The sequence below is a fragment of the Mus caroli genome, chromosome 14 (assembly GCF_900094665.2).
Source record: "Mus caroli chromosome 14, CAROLI_EIJ_v1.1, whole genome shotgun sequence".
Taxonomy (NCBI): domain Eukaryota; kingdom Metazoa; phylum Chordata; class Mammalia; order Rodentia; family Muridae; genus Mus; species Mus caroli.
The window spans coordinates 14,505,738-14,533,727 of record NC_034583.1 but is presented as its reverse complement, the minus strand read 5'-3'; the positions used below and the strand labels follow the sequence as shown (position 1 = coordinate 14,533,727).

Below are 27,990 nucleotides of genomic sequence, written 5' to 3'. Positions count from 1 at the left end.
TTTTGGGATAGCATTGGAAATGTAAATGAAGAAAATACCTAATAAAAATAAAAAAGCAACAGGGCCAACAATGCATCAACTATCTGATAGCACAAGTCACATAAACCATTTCCATAAGTGATAAAGAAACGGAATCTGATTAACACTACAACCACTGGAAATGATGTCAGCGTATCAAAGAAAGACCTTTACACTTAAGTTTATTATGAAAGCTTAAAAACAAGACCAACCTAGATGGCCATCAAACACATCAAGAGATGAAGAGAATCACAAAGGCGTGTAATTCAGCCAAACAACAAACAGAAAGCAATCGCTAAGACGCTGAGGTTGGAGGAGCTCAGGAGTCTCCAGCTGGTCCAGATGCCATAAGAGGGATTCTCAAATCAAATACATAGCTCTCATGCTTCATCAGAGAACGTTTTGTGCAGTGGCCAGCAGTTAATTAAAACCACCCACGCACCTCACAGTTAGTCAAAGTGCAAAGAGTCTGTGGCGCACTCATCTTATCCACTTATCAGGCCCGCTCCCCACAAGGCCCAGGAACCATCTTGAAAGAGGTGGAAAGATTAAGAGCCAGAGTTCTCAAAGGACAAGTGCAAAACTGCCTTTTGGATATGACAGAACTGCTACACTTAAGGACTCATAGAGCCATCGTTCCTTCCTTCACAAAGGCAAACTGGACCACTCCAGCCGGGAGAGGCTTGAAAGCGCCATCCCACGCTGAGAAGCCATTGACAGCTGATGGCTTCTAGGGAAGGAGGAGTGTTTCAGTGGTGTGTGTGTGTGTGTGTGTGTGTGTGTGTGTGTGTGTGTGTGTGTGTGAGGTTAAGGGTGTGGCCCCATAGGCCAAAGCTCCAGGGGATGCTCTTATACCCAAGAGTATATGGGCAGCACAAATTGGACTACAAGACTGGTTATTTTTTCAAAAAACAACAACAAAAAGAATTTAAAATGGGAGGAGGCTGGGGTGGTGGGGGTGGATCTGGGAGAGTTCATGGAAAGAAATGAGGGGTGAATACGATCAAAATACATTGTATATATTAAACTCTCGAAGAATTAAAATGGTATTTAAAAAAATAAAACGTTTCAATCATTTTCACTAAAATGAGTGGACAAGAGGATATTACACCAAGTACGGTAAGTCAGGCATAAAGGCAGTCAGTTCCTCCCTCCCTCCCTCCCTCCCTCCTCCCACTCATCCCCACCCCCCCAATCAAAAAGAAGCAAAACTGATAGAGTCCAGTGACTGCTAGAGTCTGGGAAAGGGAGGAGAGGAAGATAAAGGGAGGCTGGCTAATATGTTCACCAAAACCAGATAGACAGAAGTAGCAGTTCTGGGGCTGGGAGTGTTGCTCAGAGAGATGGAGTGCTTCTTGTTGGAGGGCCTGAATTCAGTCTCTACCAGACCAATAAAAGGGAAGAAGATACAAGTAACATTTTACAGACTGAGCAAGTTATATTTAGAAATGTGTACATGGGGCTGGAGAAATGGCTCAGTGGTTAAGAGCACCAACTGCTCTTCCGAAGGTCCTGAGTTCAAATCCCAGCAACCACAAGGTGGCTCACAACCATCCATAATGAGATCTGATGCCCTCTTCTGGTGCATCTGAAGACAGCTACAGTGTACTTAGATATAATAATAATAATAATAATAATAATAATAATAATAATAAAAAATAAATAAATCTTTAAAAAAAAGTGTACATACACCCAGACTTATGCATGCAGTATCAACTAAGGAAAAAAGAGGTCATGAAGTTCAAAAAGAGCAAGTAAGGGTATACAGGATGGTTTGGAAGACGGAAAAGGAAGGAAAGAATGTAATTATATCAAATAAAATAAAATAAGATTAAGGAAGGGAGAAAGGAAGGGAAGGAGGGGGAGGAAGGAGAAGTGTTTGTTTGGTAGCAGAATGGGATTACTACAGTTAACCTATTATGTATTTTATTAACAATCCTAAGAGAGGTGTTCCACACCACCAAATAATACTTGTAATAGTAAGGAGACTTGTAATAGTAAGGAGACAGAGCCAGGCAGTGGTGGCGCATGCCTTTAATCCCAGTACTTGGGAGGCAGGGACAGGCAGATTTCTGAGTTCGAGGCCAGCCTGGTCTACAGAGTGAGTTCCAAGACAGCCAAGGCTACACAGAGAAACCCTGTCTCAAAAACAAACAAACAAACAAACAAACAAAAGCAACAAACAATAGTAAGGAGACAGAAATGTTAATTACCTTGATCTGATTTTTAAAACAAATCACACTGGGAGCTGGGGAGCTGGCTCAGTGGGTTAAGAATGCTTGCTGTGCAAACATCAGGACCTGAGTCCAACACTCACCTAAAACCCCAATACTGAACCAGGTGGCAGCACACACCTAAGCCCAGCGCTCCGGAGGCAGAGGCAGGCAGATCTCTGAGTTTGATGCCAGCCTGGTCTACAGAGTGAGTTCCGGTCAGCCAAGATAGGCACACAAAGAAACCCTGTTTTGAAACTCCCACAGGAAAAAAAAAAAAAGCCCAGCACAGCAGAGTGTGATGAAACAGGGCACAAGACTTCCTCTGGCTCCATGAGCACATGTCGCAAAAGCAGGAGCGTACAAACACCCCCCCAAAACAGCTTTCTCTTAAAAAAGATTCTGCTCACACACACACACACAGAGTATCTCGTACAAATGTGCAATTTTAACTTATATCCATTTTTAATGTTTAAAGACATGGGGAACTGGAAAGATGGCTCAGGCAGTAAAATAGTTGCCACATGAGCATGAGGGAAGTTGAGATTCAATCACCCACATAAGAAAGCCACATACAGACAGCAGTGTTTGCCTGTAATCCCAGCGTGGGCTGGGAGGGACAGCAGAATTCCTTAAGCCCTCTAGCCAGCCTGTCTATGTGCTTAGTGAGCTATCTAGTCTTAAACTATAACTTAAAGAAGTGCCTAAAGACATCCAGTGCAACCTTAGCCTTCTCTCTCTCTCTCTCTCTCTCTCTCTCTCTCTCTCTCTCACACACACACACACACACACACACACACACACTCACTCACACAGAGTTTAAACACAAGTGCTAAGTGCTAACTAACCTGCTGATTTGAGTTTATAAATTATGAATATACATTGAATTACCACTCTATGCCTCACAAACACATAACTGAAACATTTTTTAATTAAAATAAAAATACAAATTTATACAATTGGTTGTTGTTGATATCTAAAAGTACACTTTGGGAAGAAACAGGAATTTCTGAAAAAATGACAGGCACTCCTAACTAAAAAGATACAAAACTCCACCAGGCTTAATATATCAATACACAAGAGACCACATGGGTTCTAATTCATCATTAGACAATCTTTAGAATAGAGAAGACACATCAATAAAATCAAACTCTTACCCTTGATCTGCTCAGTTTTACAAAAGTCAATTTCTCTGCTCAGATGGTAACCACAGCGATCTAAATGTGCTTGGTCTTTTATTGTTTTGCAGTACTGGGGACTGAACCTGGGACCTCAAGCAGCACCCTAGACAAGAGCTCTGCCACTGAGCTATGTATCTCAGCCCTGATGAATTTTTCTTATAAGATTCTCAAGTGTGTCTGTGTAAATGTGCACACACTTTTTGTGTGTACAAAAACCCTCTAAGACACTGAGTTACAGCTACATGAAGCACTCCTCCTTTACCTTTAGATTCTGTGACAGCTGTACAATCAAGTGACCCTAAACCAGCAGTTCTCACCAGTGGGGTGTGGGGTGTGACCCTCGGCAGGGTGTCAATGACCTTTGCACAGTCGACCTTTGCACAGAGGTCGACCATCTGCATATCAGCTATTTACATTATGATTCATAACAGTAGCAAAATTACTAAGTCGCAACAAAAATAATTTATGGTAGGAGGTCCCCACAGCCCAAGGAGCTGTAATAAGGGGCTGCAGCGTTAGGAAGGTTGAGAACCACTGCCCTAGATGATTTTATAACTGAAGAAACTCAATTTATAAACAGAGACTATGGTGTTTGCAAAATTACTGTTTTGATAATCAACTCAAGTTTTAAATTTTTTATTGTTTCTAAGTGGTGTTGAATAAAAACCGCCAAGCAGTCATGCACACTGCATGCCTTTGGTCCCAGCACTAGGGAAGCAGAGGCAGGTGACTCTCTGAAGCCAGCCTGCTCTATAAAGCAAGTTCCAGGACAGCCAGGGCTACACAGAAAAATAAAATCTTGTCTCAAAACAAAACAAGAAGAAAAGAAAAAAAAAAAAAAAAAAGCTAAAAAAGAAAAAACCATATCTCAAGGCAGGACAACAGTCTTCAAAATTATGATCAGGACTAGGCTGGGTGTGGCAGAACATGCCCTTAATTCTAATATCTGAGAGATTCTGATCTATGGGATGAGACCTTGTTTGGGGCGTGGGGGAGACTGAAGGGGAGTTAATTGAGTAAATAATAAGGCTAATACACTTCTAGGGCTGTAAAAGTTCTACTTTCCTGGTAGGATGCTTGACTGACTTAAAGAAGGCCTGAACTGGATCCCTAACACTAAAGAAAACTCTCCTTAGGGAAATAGTAACAATGAACATAGCTTTACTTGTTTTCTTTTTATCTTTCTTTCTTCTTCTTTTGGTTGTTTGAGACAACATTTATCTGTGTACCAGCCCTGGCTGTCCTGGAACTCAATTTCTAAAGCAGGGCTCAAACTCACGATCCACCTGCCTCTGCCACCGAGTGCTGGGACTAACGGTGTGGGCCAACATACCAGCTGCCACACATAGCTTTTCAATCCATACATTGGTAGGCTACGGCTTTGGCTCTACATACATTCCTTGGGAAAACTTGCATAATTCACACTGTCTTGTGGCTGCCCTCTTACATGCGATCACTCTTTAACCCTTTCTTAACTGTGTACATGTATGGTAGAGATACATCTAAAAGACAGAACGCTGGAGTTGGTCATTAGCGTGGCAAGCTTTCTTTGGAACAACAAAATAATGAGAGTACTATTTTCTTGTAGGGCGGGGTTCTCTCACAGAGAGTGGGTTCTTATAGGGATTGCAATGCCACGTGTCAGGTGGTCATTCTCCAGTACTACAAACACAATCTGAGAGTGCTAAAATGAACACCAGAAATGCCTGCTAGAAATTTTACTTTTATTTCTGTAAAAATAAAAATTTTATTTAATCTTTGAATGATTGTAAATTATTCAAGAAAAATTCATAATATTTATTAACCAAAACAAACAAACAAAATCAATGTGAACTGGCGAGGTGGTTCAATGGGCAAAGGTGCCAAATCTGACAACCATGTTTAGGAGCCACACAGTGGACGGAGAGAACGGATTATTCAAGTTGCCTTTTGACCTCCACACCAGGGCCATGGCTCGCCTGACACTCCCTCCCATAATAAATCAATAAGTAAGTAAATATAAGGAAATAAATAGTATTTTTAAAAACCACACTCAGGACAAACTAAGCCCAATGCCAATTTAACCTAATATAGTCTATGTAATATGCACACAACAAACACAAATTATGCCAATTTTTAGATTCATAAACAAAAGCAAAAACCATAAACCATACCACACTTTGGGCATTTCTATCTAAATTTCATGATTAACAACTCTGTAACAGTAATTTGGTTCTCCAGCTTTTCTCTATTCCATTTGAAATATGTAAAATTCTAAATAATAACATTTTGGTGAGCAAATCAAAACTTTCTAAATTTATCCAAAGAAATCTTACTTTTCTTAGCGAGCTGAGGACGTCTTTTTCTGAACCACGTCATAGGAGCTCAGCAGTGTAAAACAGCTGCGGAGATTCCAAAGCAACTCCTACCTTCTGCATCCCAGGCCGGCAGTGGCCTTAGCATACCTGAATACCACCTCTGAGCAGGCGACAGCAGGGGCCTGAGCCTGCTCCCTGCCTTTAATCAGCACCCTCTTGGCTGAGCCTCTATTCTGAGACACAAGTGTGTTTGCTGTCCTAAGCATGTACTAGCATACTCACGAGTTCTCGTGTATATTAAAGAAACATAAGTCTTGTCTGGCTTCATCAGACCTTTAAATCAGAGCTACTACTACTGAGTTTTACCTAGTTCTATCCACATAGAGAAGGAGAAAATGTGACAGACAGCAGTGGCAAATTTAGAGCCTTGGCTACACCAAAAGTTTGATAGCAATCAAAATTTCGTGGGAAACTTAGTGCAATATTCCTGACCTAAAACCCACTGGTAACAGCACACAAGTAAGCAAGCTGAATCTACAAAACCTTGATTCTTAGTCGGGCTGGTAGTTTGACATATTGACAAGCCTTTTATTTTTATTTTTTACTGTCAACTGAACTCAGAGTTCGAGCACACTAGGAAAAAACTATCAACTGAACTAGTTTGTCTGACTTCCCTCCCCCTCTTTTTGAGATAGGGATGAGTTTGGTTGGCCTTGACTCCTGATCCTCCCAGTTTGTCCTGAGTGCCAGGATTAAGTGTATAAACCATAGTGCCCAGATTAAAATCTTTATTTTTGTAAGCTCTCTCCCCAAATCTAGTCAATGAAACAGAATATTCTGGACCAAAACTTCATAATCTAGTACATACCATGAAAACGTAATAGTTAACCTTTAAAATTAAATTACAAGACAGAAAAGACATCTTTTAAGTAAATAGCCATGCTAGTCACAACTAGTAATAAACGGCAAATATTACATCAGGCTTCTAAGCAAACATCTTAAGAAGATTTTTTAACAAGCTAGTGAATACGGTTCTCCTCCTCCAACCCAGAACCTGCTGAGTGCTATGTAAACGCTCTACACTTAGTTACAGCCTAATACGGCATTTTCCTAAGACAAAATAATAACAGCATCCATTAAAACATCTGGATTTAACAAGTTTCCCCAAAACTGTTCAACCTTAGCTCTGAGAAGAGTCAGAACAATGTCTAGGTCAGCTAGCAAAGTGTTAAAGTACTGAAGACTTGATATCAAAACCAAGGTATTTACAGGCAGGCAGCAGCGTAGCATGACCAGCAGCAGCTCTGCAGAATGAGGAGACTGCTACTGAAATGTTTCTCTAATTGCACCTGCCAATTCTGCAGCTGCAGCTGGGAAGGCACCTTCTGCCTTACAGTATCTGCTTTACAGTAAAACTCATTTTCTTTACAATTAGGTGGCTGTGAGAACTGACAAACGGAAATGAAACTACAGCCATCATTAGGCATAATTTTATTACCATTACCCATTAATTTTGTAACTCCAACAGTTTCTCTCCTTAATCTCATAATGTTAGGCAGAATTGTTGTATTCCAGTTCAGTAAACTTTCATCCATCAAAATTTTTACTCAGCTAAATTTGGCTGGGTGAGGTAGGTCATGCCTGTAATCCAAACACTCTGGAGGCTAACTCAGGGAAATCCTGAGTTAAAGGTTAGCCTGTGTTATACATCAAGACTGCTTCAAAAAAAAAAAAAAATCAGCGCTAATACAAAAACAAGTTCTTTTGAAGGTGCCCAGTATGTCAGGGAAAACAAACAGCAATGCTACATAAAAATTCAGTCATCGGGGGGCTGGTGAGATGGCTCAGTGGGTAAGAGCACCCGACTGCTCTTCCGAAGGTCCAGAGTTCAAATCCCAGCAACCACATGGTGGCTCACAANGGCTCAGTGGGTAAGAGCACCCGACTGCTCTTCCGAAGGTCCAGAGTTCAAATCCCAGCAACCACATGGTGGCTCACAACCATCCGTAACGAGATCTAGCGCCCTCTTCTGGAGTGTCTGAAGACAGCGACAGTGTACTTACATGTAATAATAATAATAATAATAATAAAAAGACAACACAAATAGCTTGTGAACCAGCTTCTTAAAAAAAAAAAAAATTCAGTCATCGAAAGATCATCTTTGCTAAAGATCTACCATCTGACAGCCTCAGAAGAGCAAAAGAATTTCCTATTCTTTGAGGAAATTATTATCCACTGAGCATTTGCCGGTCTGATATTAAGGTCCATTCACAGAAACCAATTTAAAAGCTTGTTGCAACCAGTAGATGATCATCTTGTGAGGCTGAAGCAGTAGAGGCTTGTTTAAAGTAGAAAATAATTAAAAGTAGGATTTGAAATGCCCAACAACATAGCCAAACCTATCTGATAAGCTGCAAGGAGCCTTAATGAGCCTCAGTTAAAAGTCAAAGGAGTCACGATACCATTTCTTATTTATATGAACACATAAAGTTTTGGGATCAATATTTTTCTGGCAGAGTGACAGCTTTGGTACTACATCTACCAGAAAAAGCACCTGTGTGCTTACACATTTCTTTTGTCAGCTGCCAACTATAACCTCCCTTTGCTACCTTTAGGTTTCTTGATCACGATAGAAAAAAAAAATCCATTCATGTGAAAAAAAATCTGCTAAATAGCAAGAGAATACTGATCCTGAAAAGGCTGTTAAAATTACCTCTCAAATTTTGTACGCGGTAACTCCAATCCTCGAGTTACCAATGGGACGATCCTGTAGGATTCTGGACTATGGGTGGCTTCACTTCTTGTCGTAAATGACCTCTTAAACCCAAGAATTTCCACGGACCATATTTCCACCCTGTGGCCAATATGCGGGCCAACTCAAGCTGTATTCAAGTGTTAACAATTCGCACTGAATTATCTGTAAAATCCAAGCGTCCAAATTCCCCTTGCAGGTTTAATTCTTTAAATTTAAAGGTAATGTATTTAAGACTTACACTTGCCTGACATCTGAACCTTCTTAAGAACGAAGTACAGAGGAGAAGAAATCACTCGCGTCAGAAGAAATCTGAGTGACATCTTTATTTTCACAAATCACTACCCTCTACGAACATCACTTCCTCTCTCCGATCGCCTCCCCCAGTCCCTGTACGAGAATCAGCGATGCATACCCGCCCCTCGCAATCTAGCTTCTTAAAGGGATCACAAACAGGCAAGCTCCAAAGCGGTCATCCACTACCCAAAGATTTTTGACACCTTGAAAGACACTTACCTGTAAAAAAGCCAAGGCCCTAAATTAGATCCCCAAGGGCTCCTTTTTTTCCCCTGGACTTTTCCTCTCTAACCTTTAGGCCAAGCTACTTCCCACCCGACAGCACCTCCCTCTTTCCAGGCAACCCTAACTCCCGCCCTGCGAAACCAGCCACCATTCCCACCGAGTCAGGTGGCTGTCAGTCCCCACCCGGCTGCCTCGCCCTCATGCGGGTTACAGGCGGCCCGGGGCCAGCTCTCCCTATCCCTCATCTCTATGGCTACAACCCAGGGCACCTCCTCCTCCGGGTCCGGATTCCGGGGACCCCTCTTGCACGTCCCTTCTACCCTAGCCGGGTAGCAAGGGCCCAGCCCCTGCGCCTCGTCCCTTGTTGCCCGCGGGTCAGCTCAACCCCTTGATTTTCTCCGGATTCCATTCCAGAGCGGCCTCCCCTGGCTTCCCCAACCGTCTCCCCGCGGCCCTTGGCGCCCCCGGCTCTCCACTCACCCTTGGCTGCAGGCGCCCCCCAATCTCCCCTCTCATCAGCCTCGGCGCCCGCTCACCTCCGCGGTGGGAGCCGGGCTGCCGGGACCCAGCTCGGAGCCGGTGTCTAAGGCGCCGTCGGAGTCGGGGGTCCTCGGCGCGTAGGCGGGGCGCAACGCCTCGAGAGGCAGACGCGAAGGCCGGGGCAGGGAGCCGGAGCGCAGGCGGGAGCCGGCTCGGCTACCAGCGGGCATCGCTCCGGCCCCTTCGGAGCCGTGCCGCCAGCAGCGGCCAGCCGAACCGGAACTGCTTCGGGAGGCGGGGCGCTACGGGGAGGGGGCGGGTCCAAAACCGGAAGAGGAGGGGGAAACCCAAGGGAGAGGGTGAGAGCGCTTGCGTCATGGCCAAGCATTAAAGGGTTTTTAATGAAGATAGGAGAAGGCCTGTGGGTTGTTGACTGGGGTTGGAGCCTAGGAAGAGGCTATATCCTGAGCCCTTTGAAGGGGCTAGCCCCTTCTCAGTCAGTCCTCAAGTAGCATCATTTATTTGTTTTTCCTCCTTTGGTGTTTTCGAGACAAGGTTCCTCTGTGTGTAGCTTCAGCTGTCCTGGAACTCACTCTGTAGACCAGGCTGGCCTCAAACTCACAGAGACCCACCTGCCTCTTCCTCTCAAGTGCTGAGATTAAAGGCGAGTGCCACCACTGCCCAGCCCCGTTTATTGCCCCTTGATTTTGTACTGTGCTAGAGACTATACTTTAAACCATTGTTTCAACTCTGCCCGTAGATCTCATAGAAAGGTCAAGAAACATTGTAGCCTGACGTAGCACAATTAATCCAAGCTGGTACCCAAGCCCAAGCTAACCTAAGACAGAACCTGGGTTCTTTCCTGCTACTACCATACCCCACCTTAACGGAATGTCCCCTTCTAAAGCAAGCCTAACATTGGCAGAATCCACGTATGAAGCCATCTGCAGCTTGAAATCTCAGCCCTCTTTGACTCTACTTTCTTGAACAATGCAGGACGGGCTTTAGTAGTTCTGAGGGAGAAGGGGGCAGGTTCTAAGATGGACAGGAGGAGAACAGGGGCAGCCAGGAATCTGCCTAGTATGTTCAGAACCTTCAAGGGCTCCATGACATGGCATGAGACACTGCAAAATATCTCATCTCCTGCAGCCCTTGTAGGCAGAGATCTCGTCCCCGTGCTTCTATAGGGGTAGAGGTGTAGCTCAGTGGTTAGAGCACTTGCTGCTCTTGCTGGAGACTCAGGTTTAATACCCCTCCACCTCAATGCCTCAAGTTCAATGCCACATGCCACCTCACAACCATCTAAAACTCTAATTCCAGGAGATCCACACACCCCCCTTTTCTGGATACAGCAGGCGTGGGATGCATGTGGCCCACATACATATTTGTAGGCACTCAAATGTAATTTTAAAACGTATTTTATATGTATAAATGTTTGCCTGCATGTATTATCTGTGCTCTTAACCACTGAGCCATCTCTCCAGTCCCAATAAAATATTTTTAATTATAAAAATAATGTTTAAAAAGTGGTTCTGATGTCCAAAGATTCTCAGAGCCTTGGGCAATGATCACCTCTCTGACATAAAAGGATCTATCAAAAATTCATGTTGAAACCTAATCACCATAGTAATAGTAAGATGAATACTTTAGGGATGGATTAGACCACAAGGGCTCCACCCACGTGTGGCATTCACACAGGTATAAAAAGGAAGCTACAGGAATTTCTCAGCCTCCGTGTGTGTGTGTGTGTGTGTGTGTGTGTGTGTGTGTGTGTGTGTTGTATGACACAGCTTAGGTGTAGAAGTCATAGAACAGCTTGTGGGAGTTGAACATCTCCTCGTACTGTGTGGGTCCCAAGAATCAAACTCAGTTCATCAGGTTTGGTGGCCAAATGCCTTTACGTGGTGCCATCTCACCATCTTGGCTTTAATTCCAATGTTCCATGCAGCCAGCTAGGTTGTACCTGGGAAGAATCCCTGCTTAGCTGCTGGTGCTCATTCCACCACACACTCAACACATGTTTAGTTTCCAGGCTACCTGTTTTTTCATTAGACCCGTGGTTCTCAACCTTCCTAATCCCAAGACGCGTTTATATAGTTCCCCATGTTGTGGTGAGCTCCAACCATACGATTATTCTTGTTGTTACTTCATAACTGGAATTTTGCCACTATTATAAATCTTGATGTAAATAAATATTTGATGTGCAGGAAAAAAAAAAAAGGATCTATCAGCTTTCTCTTAAGAAAAAAAAATCTGCTATCTTCGTTATAGAACCATCGTTCTGTGTGAACCCTACGGCACACATCAGATGCTTTTCTCCTCCCTGTGTGCTTAAGTTTCTGTGACTCCACAACTCTGACAATGTCTCCTGTGTTCCACAATCCAAAGGCTCCAACACAGCCGATATCGGTGTCCCACCCCGTTTGTGGCCCACTTAGACATGCAAGGGTCTTTTCTAACATTCAATCCTCAGTGCTTTTCTCTGCTTTAACTCTTGTCATTGGAACCCGTCTATGCAGGCTCTAAACCTACGAATGAACCTATTCAAACACCTGCCCTGTTAGGCGCAGTGAACCTTTAGTTTAACCCTTGCAACAACTCTCCAGGACAGGTAAACTCTTAACTTTACAGAAGGAACTGACAGAGGTGGAGAGAGGTCGTGACTTGTAGGGGTCCAACTCCATGTTCTCGGAGACTTTAGGGATGGGAGTCGGCTCAAGGGAAATAGGTCTTGCTGCGTTCAGAGGCCCCTGGGACTTGCTGAGTCACTTTGTCCCACCTGTCAATGCCAATCTCTGACAAGGAGAAATACCACAGAAGAGCAGACCTGACCGCAGGCAGAGGGGTAGACAGGCTGGCCCATGGCTGATGCCTCCATCCCAAAACTTGGAGAAGAAAAAGAAGCCACACCTTGCCCCAGTATCCTGCAGCTAGAGGAGCTCCTGAGGGCCGGGAGAGCCTCTTGTAGCAGAGTGGATGAAGTCTGGCCCAACGTTTTCATCGGAGATGCGTGAGTGGCTGCTGACAGGGTTGTAGGAGTCGGGCAAGAAGTGGCAATCCTTGAAATCTTTGCCTGAGGAGGTGGCTAGAGCAACAGAACTAGTTGCTTCTAACCTGCCCCAGGCCAGGAATTTTCTCCTGACTCCTAAATTCCAGGAGCGATTCGGTGACGAGTTTCTAACACTAGGGGGAGCCCGAGCGTTTTTTTGGGGGGTGGGGGGGAGCAAGATCTGAGAGACTTCCTGGCTGGAAGATCCCTGGGGTCTTCAGGCCCATCTTAAGACAACTAACCAGTCTGCAAAGCAACAACGTTTGGAATATAAAATGGTATAGACATAGATCATACTTTCTGGTCCCAGCTTGCCTCCAGTGGACACTGAGTGGGTGGAGAAGCCTGACTTAGGATGACTCAGAAAAGGTGTCACTGCTAACTATTTGTAGATTAGTAGCAGGTATGACGTGGTGACCAAGTGATCTAGATGATATTTATGAGTAGTAGGACACGTGGCACGAAGGGAGGGGCAGCTAGTTCTCGGGGCTGAAGCAATCTCTTCCTTCTTTCCTTTGCTGGGGGCAGGCTGCCCAAGACAGCAAAAAAGGTCAAAAATGTCCCTTGCAGCACCAACTTAACCAACAGAACTCCCTGAGGCTGGGACGGAGAGCTGCAGACTCAGCTCAGTACTGATGGTTCCTAGCTCCGCCTTTACCCTTATGGTTTCACCTTTCCCAAAGCAGAGTCAAACAAGCCTCCTTCAGGACCCAGAGACTCAGCCCCAATCCAGCCCCCCTTTCTGCCCTTCTCAGGACCACAGCTAATAACCGATTTAAGCTGTGGAAGTTGGGGATCACCCACGTGCTGAACGCCGCCCACGGAGGACTCTACTGTCAGGGGGGTCCTGACTTCTACGGCAGCAGTGTGAGCTACCTGGGGATCCCAGCCCACGACCTCCCTGATTTCAATATCAGCACCTACTTCTCCTCAGCAGCTGACTTCATCCACCGAGCCCTCACCATACCTGGAGGTAGGACCCAAGATGCAATAGGTCTGGAGAGGCTGGAGTCCTTATTGGAAGTTCATCTTGGGAAACAGCCGTGCCCCTTGGCTCTGTGACCCTGGACAAGCCAGTGTGTCTTTCTCTGGGTTTCTGTTTCCTCCAATGTTTTTATGACGAGGAATTTGGTAAGGTTCATGCTGCTTTGTAATAGCCGAAGCACTTTGACAGGTTTTTTTTTCTTCATTCATTCATCTGTCACCTGGTCATTATTCACCCCATGTCAAGGAAAGAACTCAATTCTAAGAAGCCAGCCTTGAGTAAGCCAGGGCATCTACTCTTGTAGAGCTTACTAATCAAACAGTGATGTATTCTGAATGTTACTGATATGAGAGAGCAGCCATGAAGAGCTCCACAAACACTCAAGCCAGAGCACCGTGGTGTTGGGAATTTCCCTCTACAACAATTTCCTTGGGACACATGCAGGAAGGGCCGATGGCTTTGTGATTCCAGTGACACCCTCAGTAGTGCGGAGAGCTGGTAGAGGAAGCCATGTCTGAGATGAGACTGGCTGGATGAGTAAAGGCTAGTCAGACCAAGATCAGGGGGAAGGGTCAGAGGTCGTGGCAACGCCAAGGAACTGCAAGTCAGCCTGTGTTCCTAGGGCTGAGGGCTGAGGTAGGCTCTGGCTGAGGTAAGGTGCAGGATGATGAATGGCTAGGCCTCAAAGGCTTCTGTAAGTCATGCTGAGGGTTTGGACTGAAGTTCAAGACTTTAGCAAAACAGCCGTGAGTCTACTCATTTGAAAGATCAGGACATTGAGGCCCATAAGAGATTGAGGAACTTGCCCCAGGTCCCATGATCCACCCAACACAGGTTCGGGAATGGACCTTGGGTGGGCTGGCTAGTAGAGAGGAGTCCTTCATCTGAGTGTCTTCCTCAGCTAAGGTGCTGGTGCACTGCGTGGTGGGCGTGAGCCGATCTGCCACACTGGTCCTGGCTTACCTCATGCTCCACCAGCAGCTGTCCTTGCAGCAGGCCATAATCACTGTGAGGGAGCGCCGATGGATCTTCCCCAATCGTGGCTTCCTCCGACAGCTCTGCCAGCTGGACCAGCAACTTCGGGGTGCAGGTCAGCGCTAAGGAGCCAGGTAAGGCAGGTCAAGGAAGCAAAGCTGAGTGTAGTTGGGAGCAAGATGTCAGTTGAGGGCCTGGACAGGGGGCCTGAGATGAAACGGATTAGCAGGGCTGTGTGTGCCTGGGGTCACAAGGGGCTGGTCTCCCCCTGTCCATCCAAGATTTCACCCGAGCCAGGCAGGCAAGCCTCCCACCTGGATTCATTAGATCTCCAGAGAATCAGAGAGATAGAAGAGCTCAGCAGATATGGCACTTGCCACACAAGCGTGGGAGCCTGAGTCTGAATCTCCAAGCTCGAATACAGCTGGACCTGTAGTGGGTGAGGGAGACACAGAAGAGTCCCTGGAAGTTAGAGGGCCTGGCATATGAAACGGAAGACAAAAAACCAAGATAGCCTATTTCAAATATGGTATAAGGCAAAGACACACACACACACACACACACACACACACACACACACACACAGATGTGGGGGTAGGGTGGATAAAAGAGAAAGAGGAGGAAGGAAAAGTTAGTGGAAGTCTTATGTGATATATGCACATTATACATATATATATGATATATTATATATGATATCTAATATATCATGTATACCATATATTAGATAGATAGATGGTATGTATATGTTGATATATGTTATATGTGATATATGATATATTATATAATTATATAGTATATATCATATATATATATATATATATATATATATATATATATGCACACACTTGCTTTTGAGTGCTGCCCAGTGTCTCCTGAGAGCCTATAGGACTTACCAAATTCCCAGAGAGCACAAAACGAGGCTGCATTGTCGCACACTTCCTATGAAATGTGCTGGTATTAGTGACCAAGGATGTGTTCCCCATGTAGATGGCACATTCACAGCCTGCTCTCCCCCGCCCCCAGACAGGAATGAGGCCCGTGACAGAGCAGCAGATTTTACAGCATGCCCTGTCACGCTGTTCCCTTAGCCTGGGATATCAGACACCCTGACTTCTGACCTCAGTGTCTCGCCCATCAGACAGCTGCTTTGGGGGAAGTTGGTTGAGCAGGGCTGCAACATTGCACAATTTGTCATGATATCCACAGAATCGTCTGTGTCATGAGGGCCCTCAGAGATTTGCAGTACACAGGCTGTGCAACTGTACCCAGCAACCCCATGGCTGAGGCCCTGAAGTGAGGGGGCTGTGAAGTGGGGATATCTCTCTCCATAAGCCAGGGATAGCAAGCCAACCCTCACTGTATGTGTTCCCATTCAATCTGGCAGAGAACTGAGAGGTGACAGACACAGGGTTAGGTAACAGCTCTTGCTCCTGTCCTAAAGTGCCAGCCAGCCTAGGCCTTCATTTACCTGCCTGTAATGTGAAGGTTCTTTCTCCTCCAGAGCCAGTCCTTCCTCTCTGCCACCAGGCTCTGCCAGTTTGCTACTCTTGCCCTGGCCCTGATGGCAGCCTTAGCCCAAGTGGACGCCCAGAAGATGAAAGGGGCCCAGCGTGGTGCTCACCATCGAACCCGCCACTCCAACAGCCTCCTCCAGCGTTCCACGTGCCTTCTCAGCCGCTATCTTCAGTCTCCACAGGTGGGATTGGGCTGTCTGTCAACTAGTCTTTGAGGCTCTTGTGACAGGGTCCCCAAGTTCTCTGATAGGGTCAGGGAGAATGGTTCTCAGTGTTCTCCCCGGATCTCCCTGAGGCTCAAGGATCTCAGCAGTGGCTGAGTCTTAGCTCCCAGGAGTTCAGTGGACATAAGGCTGAGGGTGTGTGTGTGTGTGTGTGTGTGTGTGTGTGTGTGTCTGGTAGTGCTAGAGAGCATTATTGTATGGGTATATGATTAGAGCATCTGGATTAAAAAGGATACTTTTTAATCTCAAATTCAGTGGGCCCTCACTAGGCAGACCTCTGGGGCACCTGTCTTTGAGGGAGAGACAGAGGGCAGTGGAGGGAGAGCTGCTCCTGGATAAAGCCACTGAGTGGACAGACCTGCTCCATAGTCCCTTGACAACTGTGTCTGTCTGTGCTGTGTCTATCTGTCTGTGTCTGTCTGTCTGTGCCTGACCGGAACCTGCCAGATGGTGAGCTTGCACTTCTCACACAGAAATAGAGGCTCCTAGACCTATGCTCTGATGTCCTTCTAGTATGTGCTTTGGCATAGTCTCATCTGTGTCTTCCAGCATAGATCCCTTCAGCTCTTTATCTCTGTCCTAGTTTTGGATAACCTCTGAAAGCCAAGGGATTTGGGGGTTGGGAGGTATTTGTTTGGGGCAAGCTGGAATGGTACTCAGGGTCTCAACCATACTAGATAAATGCACGACCATTGAATACCACCACCCTGTCCTGAAGAGAGGTGGTTTTCTGTTTTGTTGTATTGTGTTTTAGACAAAGTCTTACTGTGACTGTCCAAAACATCTGGCTAGCCTAGAACTCACTATGTAGACCAGGCTGGCCTTGAACTCACAGAGGTCTGCCTGTCTCTGCCCCTGCCTCTGCCTCCTGAGTAATGAGATTAAAGGTATATGCCACCATTCAGGCTCCAAGGGGAATTCTTAAGGTGGTTTGCTTGCTTTTCCTTTTCCCCACCCAGCTACCCAAATACACTCATACCACACACCGCAGGCAACCCTATGAGCTTCCTGTATCCTGAACATTAAGGATACATGTACAAGGAGAAAGGGTGAGGATAGGTTTGGGCCTCAGCCGTGGGGTTGCTGGGTCCAGTTGCACAGCCTGGGTTTAAGGAGGAAGTACCTGGCTGAGCCTGGGCTGACCAGGCCATGGGACCAATGGACAAGTTGGGAGTGGCAAGGAGAGGCAAAAGGGAGACGACAGCATGCTTTATAATTAAACTCAAATCAAAAAATAGAAACAGCATCAGGTGTGCGGAGCCAGGCGGCTAGAAGCCAGCGGCACAAGCTGTGGATCAGAGAAGACTACAGCCTGGGCAGGATCTCCCCACAGGTGGGTGAACAACCCTAAGCAGAGACCCCTGAGAATACTGGGTACTGGGGCCTGGGGCATCTATGCCTGCGTGTGTGGGCAACTGTGAGGATTGGGTTGGGGGACTCCAAATGGGTCAGAGGTAGAGGCACAGAACCCTGCCTCTCACCATCGTGTGACCTTGGGCAAACTGCTTTTATCTCTCTGAGGCTTGATTTTTCTCATCTGGAAAGTGGGGATGTTGATACTGCCTGCTTCGTGAGAGAACAGGGTGGACTCAGCGTGAAGACATGAGTCCTGGGCTCTGTCTGGTCTGTAATGTACTTCCTCGAGCTGGGAATATAATTATGAAACACAGAGATCCAGGTGAAAACTCCACAGGCCATAGCGATCTACCCTCTACAGGTCTTGGCTGAGCCCCGAAAGGATGAGACTGATTGGAGCAATGTCTATAGCGTAATGCCTCATTTATGTGGCACCTGCCCTGATGCAGGGCCTCTGGGAGGCACATCTCACTTATGATGTCATGGGAGTCTCCCAGCAGCTCCTGGTGAAGACTCAGGCTCACAGACTCCCACACAGGCCTGTCTCCCTCCAGAGATGCAGGGATGCAGACTGGGCAGAGACCACTGCAGTCTACCCTTGGCATTTACCTGCCAAAGTCTCTTTCCCAGACACCTCGATGTCCTACTGTGAGAACGCTAGCCCCACTTGGTCTGTGCTCCCTAAGAGAAGAGGGGAGACAGAGAGGGAACAGCAGAGGAGACCAGGAGAAATGTGTTCTGAGGTTACAGCTAAAGAGGTAGGTGGCAAACAGCTGCCATGTCCCAGGCTGCTGAGCAAGGCCGGAGGTATGCAGGGTGGTATTCTAGAAGGCTATCCTGGGACAAACTGAAAGACAGACAACAGAGAGCAAGCTAGAGATGCTACTAGTGCCAACAGAAGGTAAGTATGTGTAGCTCTGTATACAGTGGCAGTGTGGGCAAGAAAAACCACTGTCCACAGAAGCAACTTCTCCGCTGAAGTCACAGGGAAGTAGAAGCCAGGTAGCACTAGAGAGCCACAGGAGGACTATCATGAATGTGAACAGGGGCCTGATCCTACAGGACATTTAGCCATGGCTCCTTCTGACATAGCTGGGTCCTCCCTACACCAGGGGGTAGCAGAATCCCTGGGCTTTCTTTTTGGGGTGGGGGTGTGTGTGCCTAAAGCTTAATGAATGGCTCACTGAGTGAGCTGCTGGGCCTGGCTCTAATAGGTGAAGGGAACCCTCAGTGGACAAGAGCAGATAGCTGGGCTACATATAGCCCTAAGTAGGACCTGACCAGGAAACCCTAAGTCTAAGAAAAATCTTTCCTACAGGTCTGAGTTAGACCAGGGAAGTTAAGGACATCCCCTAATCCCCACCACCTAGCTCCTGGGACCCAGTTGTGCTGCCTAGCAGCCACTGGCCACGAGAGGGCAGACTTACCCCATGCCAAATTGAGCAGGCCTGTGAGGGGCCTACGGTTTCCCGAAATCCCTGTCTAGTTCCACTCCTAGCTGGAGGAGTCTAGCTTGTGGCCTCAGGCCAGAGTGGCTATTGGACTTCCCTGGATTCAGAGATCCTCCACCCTAATATTCCTTTCCCTGGTGTTACTTCATATAGATTCATTCCCTTCTCTTGCAGCCAGCAGAATACCAGAGAGCATAGAAAAGAAACTAAGGCCCAGACAGGAATGAAGAAAACTTGCCTAGGTCCCAGGATATATCCTTGTCAAATTTTAAGGGGGGTCTGTTCCCTAGGCATCTCTTCAGGTGGTCCCCATCTTCAGGACAAGTGTTTTCAATAGCAGAGACACCAAGGAGAGATGATAGGCCACTGCTCCTGTCCCCGAAGCTCAGGTCTGTCTTCATCTTGCCCCACATCCCCATTGGCTCACATGCATGGACCTGGAATTCTAGGCGCATAACAGCATTTGTGTTCTGGATGGAACCTGCTTTAGGACTGTTCCACTCAGCCTGCCCCTGCACCTAGTCCCCCATTCCTGGCCCCAGACCATGCCCTAGGTAGGTGGCAGGCCATTCAGCCTGCCAGAGAGGTCACAGAGGGGGATGAGGGAGAAAGGCCGGCCCTCTCTTCCACCCAGCTCATCATCCACTGGCTGGGTGAGTGTGGCCAAGCCAGTGGCCTCCTTGGTGCCCATTTCTTTTTCTGGTTTTGGCAGTGCCTGCCAGAGGGAAAAGACACTCTACCCAGTCTGTACCTTCTCGAGTTACTCTTTGAGGGGACCAGGGGTAGTTGACCAAGGTAGGTCCCCCTTCCCTCTAAGGCACCAGGCCCGGGTTCTGGTGCCTCTGACACCTCAGCTCTGCAAGGTCCCAGATGGACTAAGCCAGATGACTCCAGACATAACCCACTCCTTCCGGGTGAGGCCTGCACAGGTGTACTGGCCTGAACCACAAGGGTAAGGAGGAAAAAAGCCTGGGGCCTGTAAGTGGATGTGTAGCTCAGCCCTGACAGCTCCCTAGAGTAGACACACCAGTTGGTGACCACCCTCTGGCAACTGGAAGGCATGGGGAATGAACTGAAGGCAACACACTGGATATCAAGCCCAGGGTAGTCTTTAGCCATTTGTCATTGGTGTCGTTGAATGAACACCCAAGCTTCAGTGTGAAACATGGAACACAGCAAAAGGGATACAGCCTGCGTATGAGTGACACCAGCTCACTTGGTGTGAACAAGCTGACTGATGCCCACTTGTAGCTGGACTGTAACCCTGGACAGTGCTTTGACCTCCTCTAGCATCGGCCTTAGAAACAGCCAGGGTGGGAGCTACAGATGAGCTGCCTGGCTTTGGAGGGACATCCTGGGTCCTCTCCAAGAGCCTCCGCCAGCTGGGGTTTCCAATGACTTAAGGGGTATGATCTGCACAGATTAGCCCTACAGAGATTCCCCCATGGTCCCTAAGACCAACATTTCTAACAACCATTGCCTCAGGAAAGGTGCGCTTAGCGCCAATGGAATTGACAAGAGAGTTCTAGTTCTCCTTGTTCCCAGGGAAAAGGTTCCAGGTTCCAGCCCAGCTGAGCCGGTTAATAGCCTCATTCAGCATAGCTGAGGCTGGCCCCCACAGCATCCCACTGGCTCCTGGTACTGCAACACAGGCCTCCCTGTCCACTGGACCCACGCTTGGGGAGCCTGTTCCAGCTACTGTCCTGTTTACTCTGTTCCCAGAATGGACTCGCTACAGAAGCAGGAACTTCGGAGGCCAAAGATTCATGGGGCAGTCCAGGTGTCCCCCTACCAGCCACCCACACTGGCCTCTCTGCAGCGATTGCTGTGGGTCCGTCGGACTGCCACACTGACCCACATCAATGAGGTCTGGCCCAACCTTTTCTTGGGAGATGCGTAAGTAAGACCCATGTAGGGGTTTAGGTGGCTGATGGGTGGGAGTACCAGGATAAGCCTCCCCCAGATGGCCCACAGTGCTTCTCACCGCTGCCTGCACTTGTCTTTCTCATGTTTAAGTTTGGAAACATAAGTTTCATCTTTCAGGCTATGGAATAGAGAATTCCTTGTATCCTAGAAGTGACCCTTTTTAGTGGATAAACCATACTTCACGAGACAAAGCTCTCTCTCTTTTCTTCTTTTCTTCTTTTTTGAGACGAGATGTCAAGTACCCCTGGTTGGCTTGAATTCCCTATGTAGCTGAGGATACCTTGAGTTTCTGATACTCCAGCCTCTACCTACAAAGAGCTGGTTTTACAAGTGTGCATTGCCACCAGGCCTGTTCTATGCTGGTGATCAAACCCAGGGCTTGGCATGTACTAGGCAGGCGCTCTGCAAATTGAGCTGTGAACCTAGCCTGCCTGAAACCATCATCGTCCTCACTGACTCAGTCCCACTGGATGTCCTGGAACTCACGAGGTAGAATAGGCTGGCCTCAAACTCATAAAGATCCTCCTGCTTCTGCCTTCTAAGTGTATGCTATCATGGATCTCTCATTTTTATTGGTGTATATTCATTGTATATTGGGATGGGTTTAGCAGATTTTTCAAGATTTACTGTGTATTTGATCTTATTCACCTCCCTATTCTCTCCCCCATTTTCTTTCTTTCTTTCTTTTTTAAGATTTATTTATTTATTATATGTAAGTACACTGTAGCTATCTTCAGACACCTCAGAAGAGGGCATCAGATCTCATTACAGATGGTTGTGAGCCACCATGTGGTTGCTGGGATTTGAACTCAGGAGCTTTGGAAGAGCAGTCAGTGCTCTTAAACGCTGAGCCATCTCTCCAGCCCCCCCCCCATTTTCTTTTAAATTTGAGACTGGGTCTCATTGCAGCTAACTTGCAACTGTCTAGGAAGACTAGGTTAGCCTTGACCTTACAGAGACCCACCTTCCTCTGCCTGCAGAGCTGGGATTCAAGTCATGTACCGCTGTGTCTCCCCCCCAACCTGCCCCATGCTCTCCTTTTTTCTCTTTCTCACTCACTAGTTTGGTTCCTTCCACCAGACAATCTTGCTTCAGCTTTAGTGTCATATGTATGTAGTACATACGTGATTTTATGTAGCTATATAAAACCTAGGAGCTACACAGATTAGCAAATGCATGCTCTGTTCTGGGTCTGTGCTATTTCATTTGATATGACCACCATTTGCACCCAATTCAAAAGCAGCATTTATTTTTCTTTCTAGTTTTGCCTTAAATACTTCAGATATGCCTTTTGCCAGCCTTCTAAAGATAGAACAAAAAATATTTAAATTTTACCTTATGTGGTTAAGGCAATGGCTCAGCAGTTAAGAGCACTGACTGCTTTCGCAAAGGGTCTGGGTTTGGGTCCCAGCACCTGCACGGCAGCTCACAACTGCCTGCAACTGCAGTTCCAGGGAATCTGATGCCTTCTTCTGGCTTCCACAGGCTCCTGCATGCACATGGTAGACACATATACACATACATTTAAAAAAATATTTTGGACCCTGGAAAGATGGCTCAGTGGTTAAGAGCACTGAGTGCTGGCTGGTGAGATGGCTCAGCGGGTTAAGGGCACTGACTGCTCTCCCAGAGGTCCTGAGTTCAATTCCCAGCAACCACATGGTGGCTCACGACCATCTGTAATGAGATTCGATGCCCTCTTCTGGTGTGTCTGAAGACAGCTACAGTGTACTCACTTTAAATAGATAGATATCTAGATAGGTAGATAGATAGATAGATATCTAGATAGATAGATATCTAGATAGATAGATATCTAGATAGATAGATATCTAGATAGGTAGATATCTAGATAGATAGATAGATAGATAGGTAGGTAGATAGATAGATAGGTAGATAGATAGATAGATAGATAGATAGATAGATAGATAGATAGATAGATAGATAGATCTTTTTTAAAAAATCTTTTGGGGGCTGGGGATGTGGCTAAGCTTGTAAAGCATTTGCCTAGCAAGCACAGATCCATGTGTTCAGTCCCCAGCATGGCATAAGGACTGAGGATGATGGCACACAGCTGTCAAAGGCAGATCTGGGCGTGGTGTGCGCAGCCGCATCGGGAGTCTAGGCCAGCGCGCACTCCATGAGATCCTGCCTCAAAACAAAACCAAAACCAAAACTTTTTCTTTGTGTGTGTATGCACACATATGTTTTTGTGTGTGAACACAGGTGCATATGTGCCACAGGGCACATGTGGAGGACAGGGAGCACATCCGCTGCCTCACTGTCCACAGCTGGACATGCCGGACTAGCTGGCCCATCAGCTACCGGGAATGTTCCTGTCTCTGCCACCAATCTCATTGCAGGAGCAGTGGCAGATTACAGGTGCTCACTACTGCAGCTGGTGTTTATGTGGATGCTAAGAATCTGAACTCAGGTGCCCACACTTGTGTGGCAAATAGCCTATCTCTGTGTACTTCGTGGACAGCATCAGTTGCTTAAAATCGTGCAACACAATGTATTGTGTAGCTGCAGCTCAATTTTAGTGTTGTATAATCTACTGTATGATGACATCATGAATAGCCCATTTGCACAGATCCCATTTTTAACTACTATCACAATTCTAGGAGTGGTTAGGACAGGTATGCTGGGAAAATATATAAAGTTTCCAAGGTTTCTCTGATAGGGGCAGGAGAGATGGCTCGGAGATTTAGAGCACTGACTGCTCTTTCAGAGGACCTGGATTCCATTCCCAGCACCCACACAGCAGCTCACAACTGTCTGTAACTCCATTTCTAGAGGATCCAGTACACTTACACAGACATGCATACAAACAAAATACCACTGAACATAAACATATTCTAATTTTTAAAAGAAAATATAGACTAAATATATAGAAAAAATTACATTTTTTTCTTTGTATTTAGAATTCATTGGGCTAGGGAGATGGCTCAACAACTGAGAGCCCTGGCTGCTCCTCCAGAGGTCCAAAGTTCAATTCCCAGCACTCACATAGCCACTCACAACCATCTATAACTGCTCCCATGGGGTCCAAAGCCATCTTCTGGTGTGCAGATATACACGCAGACAAAACACCCATCTATATACATGAATGAACTTAATCAGAATTAAATTAAAGCATAGATTAATATCTAGCTAACAGTAGTTCTCTTTTTCACAGAGATAAAAATCCTTGTAGACTTTTAAAAAGTGCATGTGTGCTTTTTCACAATGCTATTTTTGGTAAAACTGCCACCACTTTGTAATCCTGCTTTTGAGATGTGCTTTATATAGAAAGCTTTTTAAATTAATCACACTACATATTTAAAAAGTCCTATAACATTCTGTTTTATATCCTGTATCTTCACAGGTTCTCGATAAAACATAAACATCCTCCCCTGTTTACCTGCATTTACCACATTTTAGTGATTTGTGGCATTTCATAATTTAGATACATAGGAAATTGTTTTGCCTGAGGGGTTTGTTCCGTGTTCCCCTGTGGATATCAAACTGAAAACGGTGCCAAAAGCTCATAATATATGCTGCGGCTTCCCCTACTAATGTATACCTTTGAAAAGTTTAATTTGTAAGTTAGATTAAGTAACACTAATAATAACAAAATGGAGTAATTTTCTATATTAAGTGAGGGCTAATTGAACACAGACCTTCCCATGATACCATGTTAGTCAGTCTCCTAACTGTGATAGCCAGTAATTAACAGGTAAAGTAGCATATGGTGTGTGTATCCACTGCCAAAGGCTTGTCCTTGTTTCAGTGTGCTTTCTGTCACTGTGAAAAACATTGACAACAAAACCAACTTGGGTGGAAGATTTTATTGGATTACAGTTAGAGTTGATCATCAGAAGCCAAGGCAGGAGCTTGAAGCAGGAACCATGACTTGCCTCCTAACTTGCCTCCGCGGGCTAGCTTAGCTACTGTTCTCATACAGCGCAGGCCCACCTGCTAGGGATGACCACACTGGGCTGCATCCTCCTACATCAACTAAAAAATACCCGAGAAACACGTCCAGAGCCAGCCCAGTGGTAGCAATTTCTCAATTGAGGTTTCCTCTACATAGACCTGTAAAGTTGATTATTACTGCTAGCTAAGACAGCCTTGGGTACATCATAGCAGGACAGTACAAAATTTAAATTCTATTAGTTTACCTATAGAATTTAGATTTTTTTTTAAATTGAAGTCATAGTTGACTGGGGGTAAATGAAACTGTAAAAAGTAAAACCATAGATAAACAAGGATTACTGTACCATACTTAAGGGTTTTTTCTGTCAAAAAATGTTTCTTTCTGCCAGGCAGTGGTGGTGCACACCTTTAATTCCAGCACTTGGGAGGCAGAGGCAGGTGGATTTCTGAGTTCAAGGCCAGCCTGGTCTACAGAGTGAGCTCCAGGACAGCCAGAGCTACACAGAGAAACCCTGTCTCAAAAACAAACAAACAAACAAACCAAAAAAGAAAAATGTTTCTTTCTCTAATATTTTGGTTTTCAATATTATTAAATTTGGCTTATATAATGTCTGTCAGCACGTTTAGAATTCTTCCCTTTAATCTGTTCCTAGAAAAAAGTGTTTATATAAAGCATAGACACTTTTCTAAGGTTTTTGATGCATGTAGCTAAACTTCCATTCAGGAAGTTTCCGGGGGGGGGAGGGGGGGGTTCAGAGCAGTGGTTCTCCAACTGTGGATCACAACCCCTTTGACAAACCTCAATCTCCAAAAACATTCACATTGTAGTTCACAGCAGTAGAAAAATTACAGTTATGAAGTCACAATGAAAATAATTCTATGGTTGGGGGGGGGTCACCATAATATGAGGAACTGTATTAAAGGGTCGTGGTGTCTGGAAGGCTGAGAACCACTGCTCTGGAGGACCTCTTTTATCACCAGGGCAGTTCACTGTTTCGTCTTGACACTTGCAGGAGAACAGAGGGTGAGGGGTAAGTTCCAATGCAGTGAGATCCACCCCCCCCCCCCCCACTACCCTAACTTGCCACGTGCCCTTCTCTCAGGTATGCTGCCAGAGACAAGGGTCGTCTAATCCAGCTGGGTATTACCCATGTTGTGAATGTGGCTGCGGGCAAGTTCCAGGTGGACACAGGTGCCAAGTTCTACCGTGGAACACCTCTGGAGTACTATGGCATTGAGGCTGATGACAACCCCTTCTTTGACCTCAGCGTCCACTTTCTGCCTGTTGCTCGTTACATCAGAGATGCCCTCAATATTCCCCGAAGTAAGCTGCTGCAGAAGGGGTCGGGCTGGGGTCAGGGTGGGATGAGGAGCTATTTCTCCAGGAGTCTTGATGGGTAGGGAGCCCACAGCACCAACTCCATCAGAGGACCTCCCACTTTAAGGACCAGATGGCTATTACCAGTCAATGATTGGTACATTATGGAAACCAGTGATTTCAGATATAACTAAGGTTCAGCATGGGGGTTGGAGAGATGGCTCAGTTAGGCATGAGGATGGCATGTGCAGGCATGAGGATCTGGGTTCAATCCCTGGAACCCACATGGAAAAGGCAGGCATAGTAATGAGTGCCTGAAACTCCAGCTTTAGGTAGATGCAAATAGGGAATCTGAGGCTCACTGTCAGGGCAGTGACTCACAGTATGTCCAGGCCAGTGAGAGACCCCAGCTCAAAAAATGAAAAGTGGACAGAGCCTGAGGAGAAACACCCAGAGCTGACTCCTGGCCTTCATATATGCATGTGCACACACGCATGCACACCTATACTCTCATGTACCACCATACCACCACACACACACACACACACACACCACATGCACACACACACCACATGCTCACACCATCCACTGTGATTACCAGGGATAACCATACCCTTTAGAAAGAAGCCAGACACTATGCAGAAATCACAAGACCTTGCAAAGACTCTTGGGTAAGCACCCCGGAGAGGAGACATAAGTGAAAGGCTTTATGGGCAAGAGGGAGCAAGCAGGACCAAGGGGAAAGAAAGAGGATATTCCCTGTGATGTAAATCCAAAGGGTTTCGGAAGTTTGGTGACCCTCACCTAGAGTTGCAATGGCTACCAGAGAAAGCCCCTCTGGACCAGAGAAGGGGTCCAGCTGCTCACTTTACCCTTAAACTCAGTTGTCGTGTGACCTTGAGCTTCCGTTGCCTTATCTGACAGTGAAGACAGTATCAGTTTTCCAGTGTTGAGATAGGTGGATGGAAGGGATGACCAGAGATGTCCCTTCTTCCCAAAGGTGAGATGGGTACAAGTGGCCAACGCTAGCTTGGGTCTTCCTACAGGCCGAGTGCTGGTCCACTGCGCTATGGGGGTGAGTCGCTCTGCCACAATTGTCTTGGCCTTCCTCATGATCTTCGAGAACATGACACTGGTAGATGCCATCCAGACGGTGCAGGCCCACCGAGATATCTGTCCCAACTCAGGCTTCCTCCGACAGCTCCAGGTTCTGGACAACAGGCTGAGGCGGGAAACAGGAAGACTCTGAATTAGGGAGCACCTGAGGCCCTGACCCCTCCATCCAGCGTGGCCTAACCTGACCTACCTGGCCCTGGGAATGGTAGCCTCTGCTGTTTCCAGAGATCCTGAGATGGTACCAGCAAGTCAGGGCTCCGCTGAGGCAGAGGCAGGGTGGGCTGGGTGGCACCCCTCAGCAAGTGGAGTCCCCTGACACAGTACAGAAATTCTTTATGCAGAAGAAATTTCAGACTGTCTCTATAATAAAAGGTTCATCATAATAAAGCTGGTTTGTATGACAGTGACTTTATTCTCACGAAGGCCACAAGCCTCAGGATGGCTTGCCAGCTCTGACTCAGTAGCCTGGAGGAGGAGGGAGCCTGCCGACACAGCAAGGCCAACTGAGGACAGTGAGTAGGTGGGGATCAGTTAGAAATAATGTTCTGGGTTCAAAAGAAGGTTTGGTGCAGGGCTGCGGACCAGGCAACTAATTCCTCATCTTGTGTTTGTCACACCCTCACCCAAGGCTGAGGCTGTCTGTTTTTGTTTGTTTGTTTGTTTTAAGTTCCAAGTGTCATATCCTCTCTGGACCACAA

The 27,990-nt window shown here is 46.4% G+C and overlaps 3 protein-coding genes across 6 annotated transcripts in view; 2 read left to right on the top strand and 1 right to left on the bottom strand.

The window, feature by feature from the left end:
• Samd8 (sterile alpha motif domain containing 8) overlaps positions 1-9,763 on the bottom strand; it is a 47,739-nt gene extending 37,976 nt beyond the window's left edge. The window contains exon 1 of one of the 3 annotated variants that reach the window (XM_021182431.2): positions 9,520-9,763. In XM_021182431.2, coding sequence (XP_021038090.1) covers positions 9,520-9,693 — 174 coding nt within the window. In that variant the 5' untranslated portion in view covers positions 9,694-9,763. Of the gene's footprint in view, positions 1-8,702; positions 8,776-9,463 lie in introns of those variants that run through there. The other 2 variants (XM_021182432.2, XM_029469052.1) reach the window with 2 other exon arrangements.
• A 2,561-nt stretch (positions 9,764-12,324) lies between these two features.
• On the top strand, positions 12,325-16,055 carry LOC110309786 (dual specificity protein phosphatase 13). Its single transcript, XM_021182524.2, has 4 exons — positions 12,325-12,473; positions 13,268-13,485; positions 14,399-14,606; positions 15,974-16,055. Exons 1-3 carry the CDS (start codon positions 12,325-12,327, stop codon positions 14,596-14,598), a joined length of 567 nt encoding a protein of 188 aa, XP_021038183.1. The 3' UTR covers positions 14,599-14,606; positions 15,974-16,055.
• A 1,399-nt stretch (positions 16,056-17,454) lies between these two features.
• LOC110309420 (dual specificity protein phosphatase 13) lies at positions 17,455-27,679 on the top strand. Of its 2 annotated transcripts, none has more exons than XM_029468735.1 (4): positions 17,455-17,543; positions 20,740-20,913; positions 25,962-26,182; positions 27,223-27,679. In XM_029468735.1, the coding sequence occupies exons 2-4, from the start codon at positions 20,741-20,743 to the stop codon at positions 27,423-27,425; spliced, it is 597 nt and encodes a 198-aa protein (XP_029324595.1). In that variant the 5' UTR covers positions 17,455-17,543; position 20,740; the 3' UTR covers positions 27,426-27,679. The 2 variants fall into 2 exon arrangements, with proteins under 2 accessions (XP_029324595.1, XP_021037720.1); XM_021182061.1 differs by lacking the exon at positions 17,455-17,543 and adding an exon at positions 18,086-18,324.
• The last annotated feature ends 311 nt before the right edge of the window (positions 27,680-27,990 follow it).

Excerpts from the sequence above, each read along its gene's own strand:
- LOC110309420 (XM_021182061.1), top strand. The coding sequence starts at position 18,131 with ATGCAGACTGGGCAGAGACCACTGCAGTCTACCCTTGGCATTTACCTG. Across the intron at positions 18,325-20,739 it reads CTGAGGTTACAGCTAAAGAG|AATGGACTCGCTACAGAAGC; the intron begins GTAGGTGGCAAA and ends CTCTGTTCCCAG. Across the intron at positions 26,183-27,222 it reads TGCCCTCAATATTCCCCGAA|GCCGAGTGCTGGTCCACTGC; the intron begins GTAAGCTGCTGC and ends GTCTTCCTACAG.
- LOC110309786 (XM_021182524.2), top strand. The coding sequence starts at position 12,325 with ATGGCTGATGCCTCCATCCCAAAACTTGGAGAAGAAAAAGAAGCCACA. Across the intron at positions 12,474-13,267 it reads AACGTTTTCATCGGAGATGC|GACCACAGCTAATAACCGAT; the intron begins GTGAGTGGCTGC and ends TGCCCTTCTCAG. Across the intron at positions 13,486-14,398 it reads AGCCCTCACCATACCTGGAG|CTAAGGTGCTGGTGCACTGC; the intron begins GTAGGACCCAAG and ends TGTCTTCCTCAG.